Raw genomic sequence first — 15,290 nt, forward strand, 5'->3', positions numbered from 1 at the left:
TCTTGTTTTTCCCTTATACTTTCTTGGATTTTCTAAATGTTTTCCTACAAAGAGGGTCACCTTGGACCTGCTATCTCAGAGGAGATAAGATGCGGTTTAGAGTAGGGGGGGCTCCTGGGGGTCACCACCTCGGGGTGTTGCCATAGGGACATCATTCTCACCATAGGGAGGAGGAACAGATGTACCCATAGGGCAGTAGGGTGGGGCCAGTCCGTCAGCAGAAATCCTGAGCTCCCCAGGGAAGGGGAGGTACCTTAGGAGGGAGGGGCTCCCGCCCTTGGGAAGAGTCTTGGGCTGTCACAGAGGGATCTCTTCCAAAGGATAATGGGTGGTTAGACAGCTATCAGGTGCACTCTTCGAGAACAACGTGATCAATTGCAGGCTGTTTGTTCTATGCCTGCCCGGTGCCCAGGTTTTACCTGTGTCACCTCACTTAAGCCTCAGAGTGGTCCTGTGAAAATCAACCTTGTTTTTTTAGGAGGAAATGGAGACCTCAAGCAACTTGATCAGAGTCATGCAGCTGGTCAGTGAGTGGGCACCATGGGAGTAGCTCTCCTAGGATTGTGCAGTCCACAACTTAGATCACTGTCCAGGGCCTGCATCGGGATTCAAATTCAAGTCTACTGGAGTTCAGAGTCTGGGGTTTCCATTGCAGCCTCAGGCCATGCACCAGAACCCTGGGGCTCACAGATTGAGATGCTTTCCTAGTCACTAGGGTTGAGAAACCAGGGAGAGGGAGGAGGGGACAGGAATGACAAGCATGAAGATGATGAAGATGATGATGCTGGAGACAATGAAGGTGATGATAGAGGTAATGATAGAGTGGATGAGGAGAGCTGCAGCTGAAGATGATGGTGGTAATGGTGGTGATGATGAAGGTGAGGGTGATGATAATGGTGATAGTGGTAATGGTGATAATTATGATGGTGATGGAGGTGATGGTGTTGGTGGTGATAGTGATAATGATGATAATAATGATGTGGTAATGGTGATGTTGATGATGGTGATGATGATGATGGTGGTGGTGATGGTGGTGATGATAATGGTGATGATAGTGATGGTGATGATGAAAGTGATGTTGATGATAATGGTGATGGTGATGAAGATGATATGATGATGTGTTGGTGATGCTGGTGATATTAATGGTGATGATGGTGATGGTGATGATAACGGTGATGGTGGTGATGGTGATGATAAAGGTGATAACGGTGATGGTGGTGATGGAGATGGTGATAATGGTGGTGATGGTGATAATGATGGTGATGGTGATAATGATGGTGATGGTAAAGATAATGATAATGGTGATGGTGATGAAGGTGATGGTGAAGGTGATAATGGTGATGGTGATGAAGGTAATGGTGATGGTGATGACGATGAAGGTTATATGGTGATGGTGTTGGTGCTGCTGGTGATGATGGTGTTGATGGTAATGGTGTTGATGAAGGTGATAATATTGATGGCGATGGAGGTGATGATGGCGATGGTGTCGATGAAGGTGATAATAGTGATGGCGATGGAGGTGATGACGGCGATGGTGTTGATGAAGGTGATAATAGTGATGGCGATGGACGTGATGACGGCGATGGTGTTGATGAAGGTGATAATAGTGATGGCGATGGACGTGATGACAGCGATGGTGTTGATGAAGGTGATAATAGTGATGGCGATGGACGTGATGATGGCGATGGTGATGATGAAGGTGATAATAGTGATGGCGATGGACGTGATGATGGCGATGGTGATGATGAAGGTGATAATAGTGATGGCGATGGACGTGATGATGGCGATGGTGATGATGAAGGTGATAATAGTGATGGCGATGGACGTGATGATGGCGATGGTGATGATGAAGGTGATAATAGTGATGGCGATGGAGGTGATGATGGCGATGGTGATGATGAAGGTGATAATAGTGATGGCGATGGTGATGATGAAGGTGATAATAGTGATGGCGATGGAGGTGATGATGGCGATGGTGTTGATGAAGGTGATAATAGTGATGGCGATGGAGGTGATGATGGCGGTGGTGTTGATGAAGGTGATAATAGTGATGGCGATGGAGCTGATGATGGCGATGGTGATGATGAAGGTGATAATAGTGATGGCGATGGAGCTGATGATGGCGATGGTGATGATGAAGGTGATAATAGTGATGGCGATGGAGCTGATGATGGCGATGGTGTTGATGAAGGTGATAATAGTGATGGCGATGCAGGTGATGATGGCGGTGGTGTTGATGAAGGTGATAATAGTGATGGCGATGCAGGTGATGATGGCGGTGGTGTTGATGAAGGTGATAATAGTGATGGCGATGCAGGTGATGATGGCGGTGGTGTTGATGAAGGTGATAATAGTGATGGCGATGGAGGTGATGATGGCGGTGGTGATGATGAAGGTGATAATAGTGATGGCGATGGAGGTGATGATGGCGGTGGTGATGATGAAGGTGATAATAGTGATGGCGATGGAGGTGATGATGGCGGTGGTGTTGATGAAGGTGATAATAGTGATGGCGATGCAGGTGATGATGGCGGTGGTGTTGATGAAGGTGATAATAGTGATGGCGATGCAGGTGATGATGGCGATGGTGATGATGAAGGTGATAATAGTGATGGCGATGGAGGTGATGATGGCGATGGTGATGATGAAGGTGATAATAGTGATGGCGATGGAGGTGATGATGGCGGTGGTGATGATGAAGGTGATAATAGTGATGGCGATGGAGGTGATGATGGCGGTGGTGATGATGAAGGTGATAATAGTGATGGCGATGCAGGTGATGATGGTGATGGTGTTGATGAAGGTGATAATAGTGATGGCGATGCAGGTGATGATGGTGATGGTGATGATGAAGGTGATAATAGTCATGGCGATGGAGTTGATGATGGTGATGGTGTTGATGAAGGTGATAATAGTGATGGCGATGGAGGTGATGATGGTGATGGTGTTGATGAAGGTGATAATAGTGATGGCGATGGAGGTGATGATGGTGATGGTGATGATGAAGGTGATAATAGTGATGGCGATGGAGGTGATGATGGTGATGGTGTTGATGAAGGTGATAATAGTGATGGCGATGGAGGTGATGATGGTGATGGTGATGATGAAGGTGATAATAGTGATGGTGATGGAGGTGATGATGGTGATGGTGATGATGAAGGTGATAATAGTCATGGTGATGGAGGTGATGATGGTGATGGTGATGATGAAGATGATAATAGTGATGGTGATGGAGGTGATGATGGTGATGGTGTTGATGAAGATGATAATAGTGATGGTGATGGAGGTGATGATGGTGATGGTGTTGATGAAGATGATAATAGTGATGGTGATGGAGGTGATGATGGCGATGGTCGTGATAATGATGTGATGATAGTGATGATGGTGACAATCATGGTGACAGTGACTATAATTTATTCAATGTCCTCTATGCACCAGGCACTGCGCTGTCTTTTCAGAGAAGCTATTTGTGTGGTGGGTGCGAATCTGCCTATTTTACAGATGAGACTGACTTGCCCAATGTCACTCAGCCGGTAAAGGGTAGGGCTAATATGTCAGCCTGAGTCAGTGAGATTCCAGAGCCTGGATCGGACCAAGGCTTGAGGGAGGCTGGGGGAGGGGCTAGGGCTGGGGTCTTGGCAGATGGACCCCACTCGCCAGCCAGTGAGTTGTGGGGGAGGAGCAGAAAGCTGGCTGGGCACCGAGCTGTCCACATGGGGGCTGCCCTAGCTGTGGCCGGCTGGGGAAGCCAGCTATGGCCCCTCCCTGGAGGGAATAAGGTCAGGCCAGCAGCAGAGATGACACAGGGAGTTAGGGGCTGAGAGGTCCGGGGTGAAGATGACTGGACCTGGGTGGGGGTTCACCTGCTCCAGGTTCCCATTTTGCAGATGGGAAGATGCCTGGAGACGGACAGGTATCTTAAGCATGTTTCTTCTCATCTATCTCTCTATATAATAATATATAATAAATATTATATTTATATATTACAATAAATACATAAATATAATATTTGTATGTTATAAATTTAATAAATATAATATATTTATTATATAATAAATATATATATATATTTGAGAAAGGATCTTGCCCTGTTGCCAGGCTGGAGTGCAGTGGCATGATCTTGGCTCACTGCAACCTCCGCCTTCTGGGTTCAAGTGATTCCCCTGCCTCAGCCTCCTGAGTAGCTGGGACTACAGGCGCGTGCCACCACACCCGGCTAATTTTTTGCATTTTAGTAGAGACAGGGTTTCATCATGTTGGGCAGGATGGTCTCCATCTTCTGACCTCGTGATCCACCCGCCTCAGCCTCCCAAAGTGCTGGGATTACAGGCGTGAGCCACCATGCCCGGCCTCTCATCTATATTGATGATGTCTTGACATCATGGGGACCTTGCTGCCCAGGGAGGGACTGCCTCTCCCGGCGCTAGCTGATTGCTGGGGGACAGCCAAGGCCTCTGCGACTGCCCCTCTCCTGTGCAAATGCGCCAAGGCCCAGGCTGCACCCGCCTCCTCTTTGGGCTGTCACACTCCTGGGCCGATACTTCCCTGCCCTAAATCACCCAGGCCAGAAAGGTGGTGACATGATGATTGTGATGGAAGCTACTGTGGCTATGACTGACCGGAGGCCACCCCTGCAGCCCAGCGCCCTCCACAGTGACCCACACCTCCAGCCCCAGGCCTGCCCGCTGCTCACCGGCCCGATCCGCGTCTTCCCCTCACCCCTGCAGCCTCTTGACCAAGCCTCTTCCCCTCGCGGCCCTACATGGTGCGCCATGTGCCCTCCTCAGGGAACTGTGAGTGTAATCTCTCCTTTCAGGGTGGTTGTTTCTGTGTCTGTCACTCTATCATCCAAGATTCAAACAAACCCAGGTACAGGCTCCCAGGTGGCAGGAGTGGCCCGGGGTATGTGTCCATGCGAGACCAGGCTCAGACACAGATCAGCTTCCCAGCTTCCCACGAGTGGGGCTGAAGTGGGCTGAGCAGAGGCAGGCAGGGGCAAGAGGAGGACACACGCGGTCTTCTGGGGCGAGGCAGGACCCACGCGGGCTTCTGGGGCGAGGGCAGGACCCACTCGGGCTTCTGGGGAGAGGGCAGGGGCCTCAGGTGGAGACACACGCGTGCTTCATCTATACTGGGCTCTGAATTCTGTATCTCTCCTGCCTGCTGGTGACTGGGGGTCCCTGTCTGACTTTGGGCCCGGGACCTCCTCTGTGAGCCAAAGAGGGAATGATGTTTTGAGACCTGGGCTTTGGATGCTGGAGGCCGGCAGGGCTGGCGAGGGTGGCAGAGCCTCGGGGCCAGGTCGGGCCTTGGGCGCCCGCCTGCATGCTCTCCTTCTTGGTTGAGCCATCGCCCTGCCCAGGACCTGATTGGCAGTGCCTGAAGGTAACAGAGGGCTGGCAGCCCAAGTATGGGGCATTGGAGCCATGGGCTGGGGCGGCAGCCGTAGCTGGGCGGTGTGGGCAGGAGGCTGGCAGGCGCCGGCCGTGGCTGTCTCCTCCAGGGCCTGCTGGCGTAGCGTCTGGCCACGGCCCAGCACTGCCGTCATCTGGGCTCAGCTCTCTCTGTCGGCGGGGCTGTCTCTCTTGTGGTGCCGGCCCCGGAGCGCGTGGCCACAGCCAGCCTGGTCCACCCGACATTGAAGCCTCCCTGTCATAATTGGCAATTTTGTCATATTTATTCACAACAGATCGGGTTGTCAGGAGCTTGTGGGGGCTCTCCGGAGGCCCGCCGTGAAATCGGTTTGAAATGGCGTGTCAGGTTTTTCCCTCCCTGCTGAAGCGACCATCTGGCTGATAGACTCGGCGCTGGGATGATACGCTGACCCGGGGAATCACGGCTAAGCTGCTCCCGGGGGGCCACATGCCGGCTGGGCAGCCCCTCGTGCCACACCTGACCTCCCTGTGGGTTCTGGGAGCCAGGCCACAGCGTGAGGCCTGGGCTGGGCAGTGACAGGGGTGGGCACCAGGCTGGGAGCTCCCCGGGTACCCCACTGGCCCTCCATGCTCCACCGGGTTGGCACCTTGCCACCACCCCCAGCCCACCTGGCAGATAGAGTGGGGTGCAGGATGGGGTAGGATGGCTCCTACCCCTGCAGATCCACAGCCGGGCTCGGGCTTCCACTGGGAGCTGGTGTGTACATGGGTGTGTGTGATCCTGAGCACATGTTTGCACACGTGTGTGCTCGCACACAGGCCACGTGACCCAGCGCCCCATGTGCACCAACAGATGAGGGTAAGAGACATTTGCTGCTGTGACAAGCATCCCCAAGTCTCAGTGGCTGCCCACATTCAAGATGGAATTTCTTGATCACATGGCAGTTGGGGTTGACCCAAGTGGCTTTGCTCCATGCAGTCATTCAGGCCTCCAGGTGCACTCCTGTGAGCAGCCTGGACCCGCCAGCCTGTGGTTTGTGAGCACTAGTGTCACTCAGTGGGGAGGTGGAGCAGGGGAAAGATGGAGAAGGAGTTGCACGCAGGAAGGTCTGAGCCAACTCCAATGCCTTTTGCTTGGTTCTGTTGATTTCAGTACTGATCCTGTGGTCCCACGTAGGTGCCAGGAATGCTGGGAAATGTAGTTTCCTGGGAGCCCTCCCCCTCTGTCGTCCAGGCTGGAGTGCAGTGGCACAATCGTAGCTCACAGCAGCCTCGACCTCCTGGTCTCAAGTGATCCTCCCGCCGCAGACCCCTCATGTAACTGGGACTACAGGCTTGCACCACTACACCTGGCTAATTTTTAAGTTTTTTGTAGAGATGAGGTCTCACTATGTTGCCCAGGCTGGTCTCAAACTTCTGAAACCAATTCTCAAGAACTTCTCAAGCAATTCTCCTGCCTCAGCCTCCCAAAGTGCTGAGATGATAGGCATGAGCCACGATGCCTGGCTAATTATTTTATTTATTTATTTATTTATTTATTTATTGAGACAGAGTCTAGCTCTGTTGCCAGGCTGGAGTGCAGTGGTGCGATCTCAGCTCACTGCAACCTCCGCCTCCCGGGTTCAAGCGATTTTTCTGCCTCAGCCTCCAGAGTAGCTGGAATTATAGGCATGCGCTGCCACACCTGGCTAATTTTTGTATTTTTAGTACAGACGGGGTTTCATCATGTTGGCCAGGATGGTCTTGATCTCCTGACCTCATGATCCACCCACCTCGGCCTCCCAAAGTGCTGGGATTACAGGCGTGAGACACCATGCCCGGCCCCGGCTAATTATTTTACTTTTATTTTTTGTAGAGACAGGGTCTCACTTTGTAGCCCACGCTGGTCTGAAACTCCTGGCCTCAAGTGATTCTTCGGCCTCAGCCTCCAAAAGCGCTGGGATTACAGGTGTGAGCCCCGCGCCTTGGCCAGGAGCCTGTCAAGCAGGCCAGGTGTGTGCTTTAGGCATCAGCAAAGCCGTGTCACCGAAAACGTCTCTGGGCAGGTGTGGGTGGGAGGGGCCTGACCCTGGGCTGGAGTCTCACCCTGGGCCAGCACTTCGGGACTGGGATGGGTCAGAGGAGGGGTGGCTGGCTGACGTCGCCTGGTCGTTTTTAACGCTGACAGCCACATCAGGAAAGTCTGTTAGGCAACGGTGGCGAGAAATTGATTGGTTTTGGAACAAAGACCAAAAGCCAGGGCCTTGGGAAGGTTGTGGGAACCACGGGGTGGTGGGTTGCCTGGCTGCCGGTTCCCATGTGTGTCTGTCCGTCTGTCCCCCGAGGGACCCAGGGTCAGGGGAGGGTCCAGGTGGCCCCATCCTGCTGCTGAAATCCCAGCGTGGCTTTTGGGGGATATTGGATGCACAGGGGCCTGCCAGGGATCCAGGTTAGGGTCTGTCTCGGAGCCTCATTGGGGGTTGTGGCTGGCACGTCCCTTGGGAGGTCACTCAGGTTCCCTGCAGCCCCAACCCTCCCACACCTGCTGTCTCCCAGCTGGGCCGGTGTGGGGCCTAGCGGGGCCAGTGCCTGGGGGCTACCTGAGCCGTGTCCATCACACCCCCAGTCTCCCCTCCACCGTGGCCTCCGACCTGCTCTTGGGCCTGGGGGATGTTGCGTCCACACCTGCCTTCTGATCCCACTGTCTCTGCTGACCAGCTGAGTGACGCTGGACAGGTCGGCTCCCCTTTCTGATCCTCGGTTTCTTCCTCTGTGAAGTGGGGAAGAGACCCCAGCCTGCGGGGGCAGGAATCCTGGAGCGCGGAGAGCGTGGCGGATCCCCTCTTCCCCACTGCTCTCCATGTCTGCACTGGGTGAGCCCTGGCCTTGCGCTGCCTGGAGGGATGTCAGGTGGGCCCTGCTGGCCCTTCCCACGGCCTGGTGTCTCATCTGCCCAGTGCCAGCCCCGGCCACCTGGATGCCGTGGGGGAGACCCCAGCGAGTGTCGGGGGATGGCAGAGAAGCCCCTGCCTCCAGCTGTGGTGGAGTCTCGGGGGAGGCTTGGCTCCTGGCTCGGCCCGCTAAGTGGGGTTTGCATGTTTGAACTCCGAGCCCGGTTGCTATTTTTCTAAGGATTAGGAGAAGCTGCGGCTCTTCACACAGCGCCACCCGGGCCGAGACAAGCATCCTCACTGAGCACCCAACACCCAGGCCCACCTGGGGATGCCAAGGGGGCACAGAGGATGGCCCAGGGCCTGATGGGAGGGGCGGGGCTGTGGGCAGAATTGGGGGCAGAGGCAGAGGGGAGGCCGGGTCCCAGACTTCACGACCCCGCCGACCCAGCGCCTCACTGGGCCTCAGGTTTCCAGCTGCTGAAATACACCGCGGCGCTGATGCCATCCCAGCGCCACTCCTGGCTCAGCACTGCGTTCTGGAGGCGCGCCCAGGCAGCCTCCCTCCCAGCCTCGGTCTCCTCATCTCTGAAACGGGCCGTAGCCCATGCAGGGCTGTAAGGGGGTTAATGTAACTCTGGACATGCAGTGGTCACTGCCAGCGACATGCACCACCCAGATGGGAGCCTGAGACCCAGGCCTGGGCACACCACGCTGACTGGAGCCGTGCTGTCCACGTAAAATGCACACTGAGTCACAGAGGTACAGTACAAGAAAAAGAACACACAATAGTTCAGTAACAATTGTGTTTATATTTAGTGTATCTTGAAATGATGATGCTTTGGACTATTTAGGACTAAATAAAATATATTCTCAAAAGTAACTTCAGGCCAGGCGTGGTGGCTCACGCTTGTAATCCGAGCGCTTTGAGAGGCTGAGGTGGGCAGATCGCTTGAGTCCAGGAGTTCAAGACCCGCCTGAGCAACATAACACGACCCTCATGTCTACAAAATATAAAAAAAATTAGCTGGATGTAGTGGTGTGCGCCTGTGGTCCCAGCTGCTTCGGAAGCTGAGGCGGGAGGGTCACTTGAGCCCAGGAGGTCGAGGCTGCAGTAACCCGAGATGGTCCCACTGCACTCCAGCCTGGGTGACAGACGGAGATCCTGTCTCAAAACAAACCCACAAGCAAAAATCACAGAAAAAGTAACTTCATCTGTTTCTCCTGGCTGTTTCTGGCTATGGCTTCTAGGAAATTTAAAATCGCGTGGCTCCCTGGCTCAGCTCTGTTTCCTTGGGCAGGACTGCTGCAGCGATGTTTTCACACCCCCTTTCTTTGCCTCCATTTATTTGTAAAACTGCAAGGCTGCAGCAGGCTAAATACAGGACCGTCGTGCTCTAAGCTTGTCAGGTTCCAGCCTGGAGTTGGTCAGAGATCTTGAACCGGCTCAACTTGCCGGAGGCTCAGTGTTCAGCGTCTCAGACTCTTGGAGGGTGAGGGGCAGGTTGGGGGTCTGGGGGCACCTGGAGCTGGCTCTGAAAGACGTCTAGGAATTGAAGAACGAGGATGGAGGGTGGAAAGCCGGGCGCACTGTGGGCAGGCAGAGTGGGGGGCCAAGGTGAGGGGGGGCAGGCAGTGGGGCTGGCAGCAGCCGGAGAAGCCCAGGCTGGAGCTTGGTCCCCTCCCTGTGGGCGCTGGGGCTGTGGAAGAGATTGTTTAGTTTTTACTCTGAAACCATCTCAAACACAAACAATATTGTAAGAATAGGCCAGGTGCCTTATGCCTGTAATTCCAGCACTTTGGGAGGCTGAGGTGGGAGAACTGCTTGAGCCCAGGAGTTTGAGACCAGCCAGGGCAACATAGCAAGACCCCATCTCTAAAAAAACAACTAGCTGGGTATGGTGGTGCGTGCCTGTAGTTCCGGATACTCAAGAGGCTGAGGTAGGAGGATTGCTTGAGCCTGGAGGTCGAGGCTGCAGTGAGCTGAGATTGTGCCACTGTACTCCACCCTGGGCAACAGAGTGAGAGCTTGTCTCAAAAGAAAAAAAAAGTGTATATTCTTACTATGTGTAGTAAGAACAGTACAAAGAACTTTGTCTTTCCTGAACCATTTGAGAATGTCTTGTTGACACAAGCTGCATTTTCCCCAAATACATGATACTCACTCTACAAAATCAGGAAACACAGGCTGGGTGCTGGATTGAAGGGACTTTCTTTCCTTTTTCCAGTCCTATTGCAATCATTTTTTTACTTTTTTTTTTTGACAGGGTCTCCCTCTGTTGCCCAGGCTGGAGTGTAGTTGTGTGATCATAGCTCACTGCAGCCTCGACCTCCCGGGCTCAAGTGATCCTCTGGCCTCAGCCTCCCAAAGTGCTGGGACTAGAGGCAGGAGCCACCACACCCGGCCTTCTGGTGACTTTCTTGTGGATGTGGAGGGATCTCCTGGGACTTGCTAGATTAGGTCATGAAGAAGCTTGGCTGGGCGCGGTGGCTCACGCCTGTAATCCCAGCACTTTGGGAGGCCGAGGCAGGTGGATCACTTGAGGTCAGGAGTTCGAGACCAACCTGGCCAACATGGCAAAAACCTGTCTCTACTAAAAATACAAAAACTTAGCCAGGTGTGGTGGTGTGCACCTGTAATCCCAGCTACTCAGGAGGCTGAGGCAGGAGAATCGCTTGAATCTGGGAGTGGAGGTTGTAGTGAGCCAAGATCATGCCACTGCACTCCAGCCTGGGCAACAGAAGGAGACCCTGTCCCCAAAAAAAAAAAAAAAAAAAAAAAGGCTGAGCACGGTGGCTCATGTCTGTAATCCCAGCACTTTGAGAGGCTGAGGCAGGCGGATCACCTGAGGTTGGGAGTTCGAGACCAGCCTGACCAACATGAAGAACCACCATCTGTACTAAAAATACAAAATTAGCCAGGCATGGTGGTGGGCGCCTGTAATCCCAGCTACTTGGGAGGCTGACACAGGAGAATCGCTTGAACGCAGGAGGCGGAGGTTCAGTGAGCCAAGATCGCGCCATTACACTCCAGCCTGGGCAACAAAAGCAAAACTCCATCTCAAAAAAAAGAAGAGGCCCGCAGCTTCTCTCTTTAGTCTCTTAGGACCCCCTTGCTGGGCCTCCCGAGCAGCCCTGGAAGAAACTTGATTATCTGGTACCGCCGTGCTGTTGAGGCCACCAGTGGGCGTGCAGCTCATCGTCCTGTGTAAATCACACAGGCCCCTCCTCAGCTCAGCCCCAGTCCTATCCTGGGAAGTGAGGGGCTGTGGAGACTGTGGAAGAGTCGCTGGCTGAACCCTGCCCAGATCACTGACCCACAAAATAGACAGAGACCCTGCAGCTGGTGTTGTTCTAAGTCACTCCGTTTTGGGGGGGGTGTTGTTAGGAAGCAGTAGGTGACCAGAACACAGGCTCACGACTCCCTTCTACTCCTCAGACCCTGTTGCCCCAGAAACGCCCTTCAGAGCAGAGGGACCCGCACAGAGCCACACGAGACACACTGACGTCACGCCTCTCCAGTGCCCTCTGCCCTGCCTGGGACTCCCCCTGACCCCCAGGACCCCTGTGCTCCGGGAGGTAACAGGCCGTTGCAGAGCGCACCTGTCCTGGGATGTGTCTGCCATCTCCTCTGCGTTGGTTTTGTAATTTGGAGGGAGCAGCCCAGAAGGACCCTGGTTCCTCTCTGGGGCATCCTCCCAGGGACGCCTGGTTTTGGCTGCCCCTTGACGGACACTGTTCACTTTGATTGTTTGATTCAGGGGTGTCCGCCAGGTGTCCCTACTGTAAAGTGACTCTTTCCCCGTTGAGACTGGATATCCTGTTTGTCACCAAATTGTCCATCTCCCCACTTATTTATTCTCCTCCGTTTCGGTACAGACGCCTGTTTCACTCACTGACTTAAAATCTGTGTGAATCATTTTCAACTTGGATGTGCAAATGGTCCCAGTTTTGGCTGGAGGGAGCCCTCCAGGAGGTTCGTGTGTTCTTCACAGCGTCCCCTTCCTGTTCTGACACCTGCGTCCTGAGGCGTCCCCCTCACAGCTCACACGTGGGGTTCTGGGAGGGCCCACAGCTCCCGAGGTGTCAAAGTCACAGGACGACTTCTGGTGGGGAGTGCAGGTAGGGGGTGCGGCTCCGTTTCACCCCGACACAGTCATGCCCACCGATGCTGGCTGGAGGCACATGGTCCTCACAACGGGCCTGGGCCACACCCACCGTCCCAGAATGTGACCTGTGGGACTCAGAAGGCAGCCCCTAGACAGGCCGTGGTGCCGCCCACTCGGTCCCAGGAGGCCTACCTGGCACCTGTCCCAGACACGCAGGTCCAGGGACTGGGAGCAAGGATGTGTGTGCAAATGGGTGTGTGTGCTTAGCATGTGAAAACGGACGCGTGTGTTCACATGTGCACCTGGGCGAGGGAGCAAGTGAGCATGCACAGGGATCCATGTGCGTGTCTGTGTGTGTGCATCTGATATGTGTGTGTCTGTGTGTGTGCATCTGATGTGTGTGTGTCTGTGTGGGTGCATCTGATATGTGTGTGTCTGTGTGGGTGCATCTGATATGTGTGTGTCTGTGTGTGTGCATCTGATGTGTGTGTGTCTGTGTGTGTGCATCTGATATGTGTGTGTCTGTGTGGGTGCATCTGATATGTGTGTGTCTGTGTGTGTGCATCTGATGTGTGTGTGTCTGTGTGTGTGCATCTGATGTGTGTGTGTCTGTGTGTGTGCATCTGATATGTGTGTGTCTGTGTGGGTGCATCTGATATGTGTGTGTCTGTGTGTGTGCATCTGATGTGTGTGTGTCTGTGTGTGTGCATCTGATGTGTGTGTGTCTGTGTGGGTGCATCTGATATGTGTGTGTCTGTGTGTGTGCATCTGATGTGTGTGTGTCTGTGTGTGTGCATCTGATATGTGTGTGTCTGCACATTCCTGTGACCATGTTCACGTCGTGGTGGGAGCCTCAGACTCTGGGGGGGTGGGGGGAGGTGCCTGAGAGGGTGAATGTCCTTGCACACGTGCTTGGGTGTGTTCACGCCTGAGCCAGTGTGTTCACTGAAGTCCTGGGTGTGGCATGCCCGCCTGGGGGTGTGCACGTGTGTGCAAGTGTGGGTAAGCATGTCAAGTGTGTGCAAGCATGTCCGTGTGAGAGGCATGCATGTGTGTACGAGCATGTGTGTGTGTCCGTGTGTGTGTGCATGCATGCGTGTACAAGCATGTGCATGTGTGCAAGTGTGTGCATGTGTGTGCATGCACGTGTGTACAAGAATGTGCGTGTGTGCAAGTGTGTGCATGTGTGTGTGCATGCATGCGTGTACAAGCATGTGTGTGTCCGTGTGTGAGTGCACGTGTGTACAAGCATGTGCGTGTGTGCAAGTGTGTGCATGTGTGTGTGCATGCATGCGTGTACAAGCATGTGTGTGTCCGTGTGTGAGTGCATGTGTGTACAAGAATGCATGTGTGCAAGTGTGTGCATGTATGTGTGCATGCATGTGTGTACAGGCGTGTGTGTACAAGCATGTGCATGTGTGTAAGCGTGTGCACGTGCAGCCTCAGGTAACTGTCAGGTGGGAGGCGCTCATTGTGTCTGAGCGCACACGTGCTTGCATGTGGACATGTGTGTGCACGGGCAGTGGTGCCCAGAGGTCATGGGAGGGGGCGCTGCAGACCCTGAGGAGCTCCCCACCCCCTGAAGACGCTGACCATTGCCCCCTGACTGTAGCAGTCAGACTCGGCCCTGCAACAGCCTGGGCTGTGGTTGGGCCTGGCCCCAGCTGGACTTTGCTGCCACTGGGGGAGGGGACGCAGCAGACCCGACAGCTGGGGCCGAGTGGGGGGACCCTGTTCCCCCTGGGGCTGAGGCCCCCTCCAGGCTATTCTAAGGCTGCCCCCAGCTGAGGCAGCAACATCTCCCATCCAGGATTGAGAAGGAGGGACTAGAGCTGGGCCTGGGGGTCAGGCAGAGCTGGGACTGCAGGGCCTGGGGGCTTGCGCTGAGGGGTCTGTGGGACCAGGGGCCTGGGGAGGGGGCTTCCCTGGGCTCCAGAAGCTTCCATGTTCCTGACTTCCATGAGGACAAACAGCTTTGCCTAGGGCTGGTGGGGAGAGCCTGAGGGTGCCACCCACTCCACCCTCGGGGGAGCCAGCCTGGGGCACGGAGAGGCTGTTTCTGCTCCGAGGAGGCCTGCTGGGCCCGAGCCGTAGGCGCCCCACTCTCCGTGGCCTGCAGAATGGGAAGGACCATCGATCCTCCAGGCGGGGGGCAGTGGTGCTGGGAGCCACGTCCCCATCGACTGCGCGGTCTGTGCTCAGTTCCTAATTGGCAGGGCCGGCTGCGTGAGTCTGTCTGGGAGCCCAGAACGCTGGCCACTCCCCCCACCGCTTGGGGGGCAGTGTTGGGAGCCAGGACCGGACACTGGTGTCCTGCCCCTTGGGCAGCCGGTCAAGGCCTCCTGGATTTGGAAGGAAACTCCCAAAGGAGGGTGGTCAGCGGCTCAGGGGACCCAGTGATGGGGACACCACAAGGGAGGGGTCAGTCCCCCACCCAAACTGAGCCCAGGGCAGCGGGAGCCTCCCACAGGGGTGGGGGACAGACAGGGAGATCAGGAGACCCGGCCCGTGGTGAGGGGCACAGGAGAAACAGAAGAGTGGATTGCGTATTGGGAGGAAGGGAGGTGGGGTGGCCCAGAGCAGGGCCAGGGTTGGGGCCATCGCTGTAGGCCCAGGATGGCAGTCACTTCCCTGTGGGGGTGAGGCCCCACTTGTGTCCTGAGGGGAGCCCTGAGGGCTTGGGCAAGAGATAGAGGGTGGCCTGGAGCTGCCTGGAAGATGCTGAGCTGTCCGTCTCTGGGGGCATGTAAGGGGAGGCCCTGAGAGGGGACCCTGCCCTGCGTGCGCAGGAGTTCGAGTGGATGAGGCAGACCTCAGAAGCGTCCCCAAGGGCCACTCTGCTGAGCAATTATGACGGCGGGGCCAGGAAGCCAGGCCCTTCTCCCCGGAGAGCCCTCCTGAAGGGATGCTTGCAAGCCGAGGCCCAACGGGGCTCC

General features: G+C 55.0%; 1 protein-coding gene across 1 annotated transcript in view; it reads right to left on the minus strand.

Annotated features, from left to right (window-relative positions):
• The window catches only part of LOC134761708 (uncharacterized), a gene marked incomplete at its 5' end in the record, with an annotated part of 67,736 nt that extends 64,986 nt beyond the window's left edge, over window positions 1–2,750 (minus strand). Inside the window, one exon of the mRNA XM_063725812.1 lies at window positions 2,064–2,750. Within this exon, the coding sequence (XP_063581882.1) occupies window positions 2,064–2,750 (687 nt within the window). The remainder of the gene's footprint in view (window positions 1–2,063) is intronic.
• Window positions 2,751–15,290: the final 12,540 nt, after the last annotated feature.

Source organism: Pongo abelii, chromosome 6, assembly GCF_028885655.2.
Source record: "Pongo abelii isolate AG06213 chromosome 6, NHGRI_mPonAbe1-v2.0_pri, whole genome shotgun sequence".
Taxonomy (NCBI): domain Eukaryota; kingdom Metazoa; phylum Chordata; class Mammalia; order Primates; family Hominidae; genus Pongo; species Pongo abelii.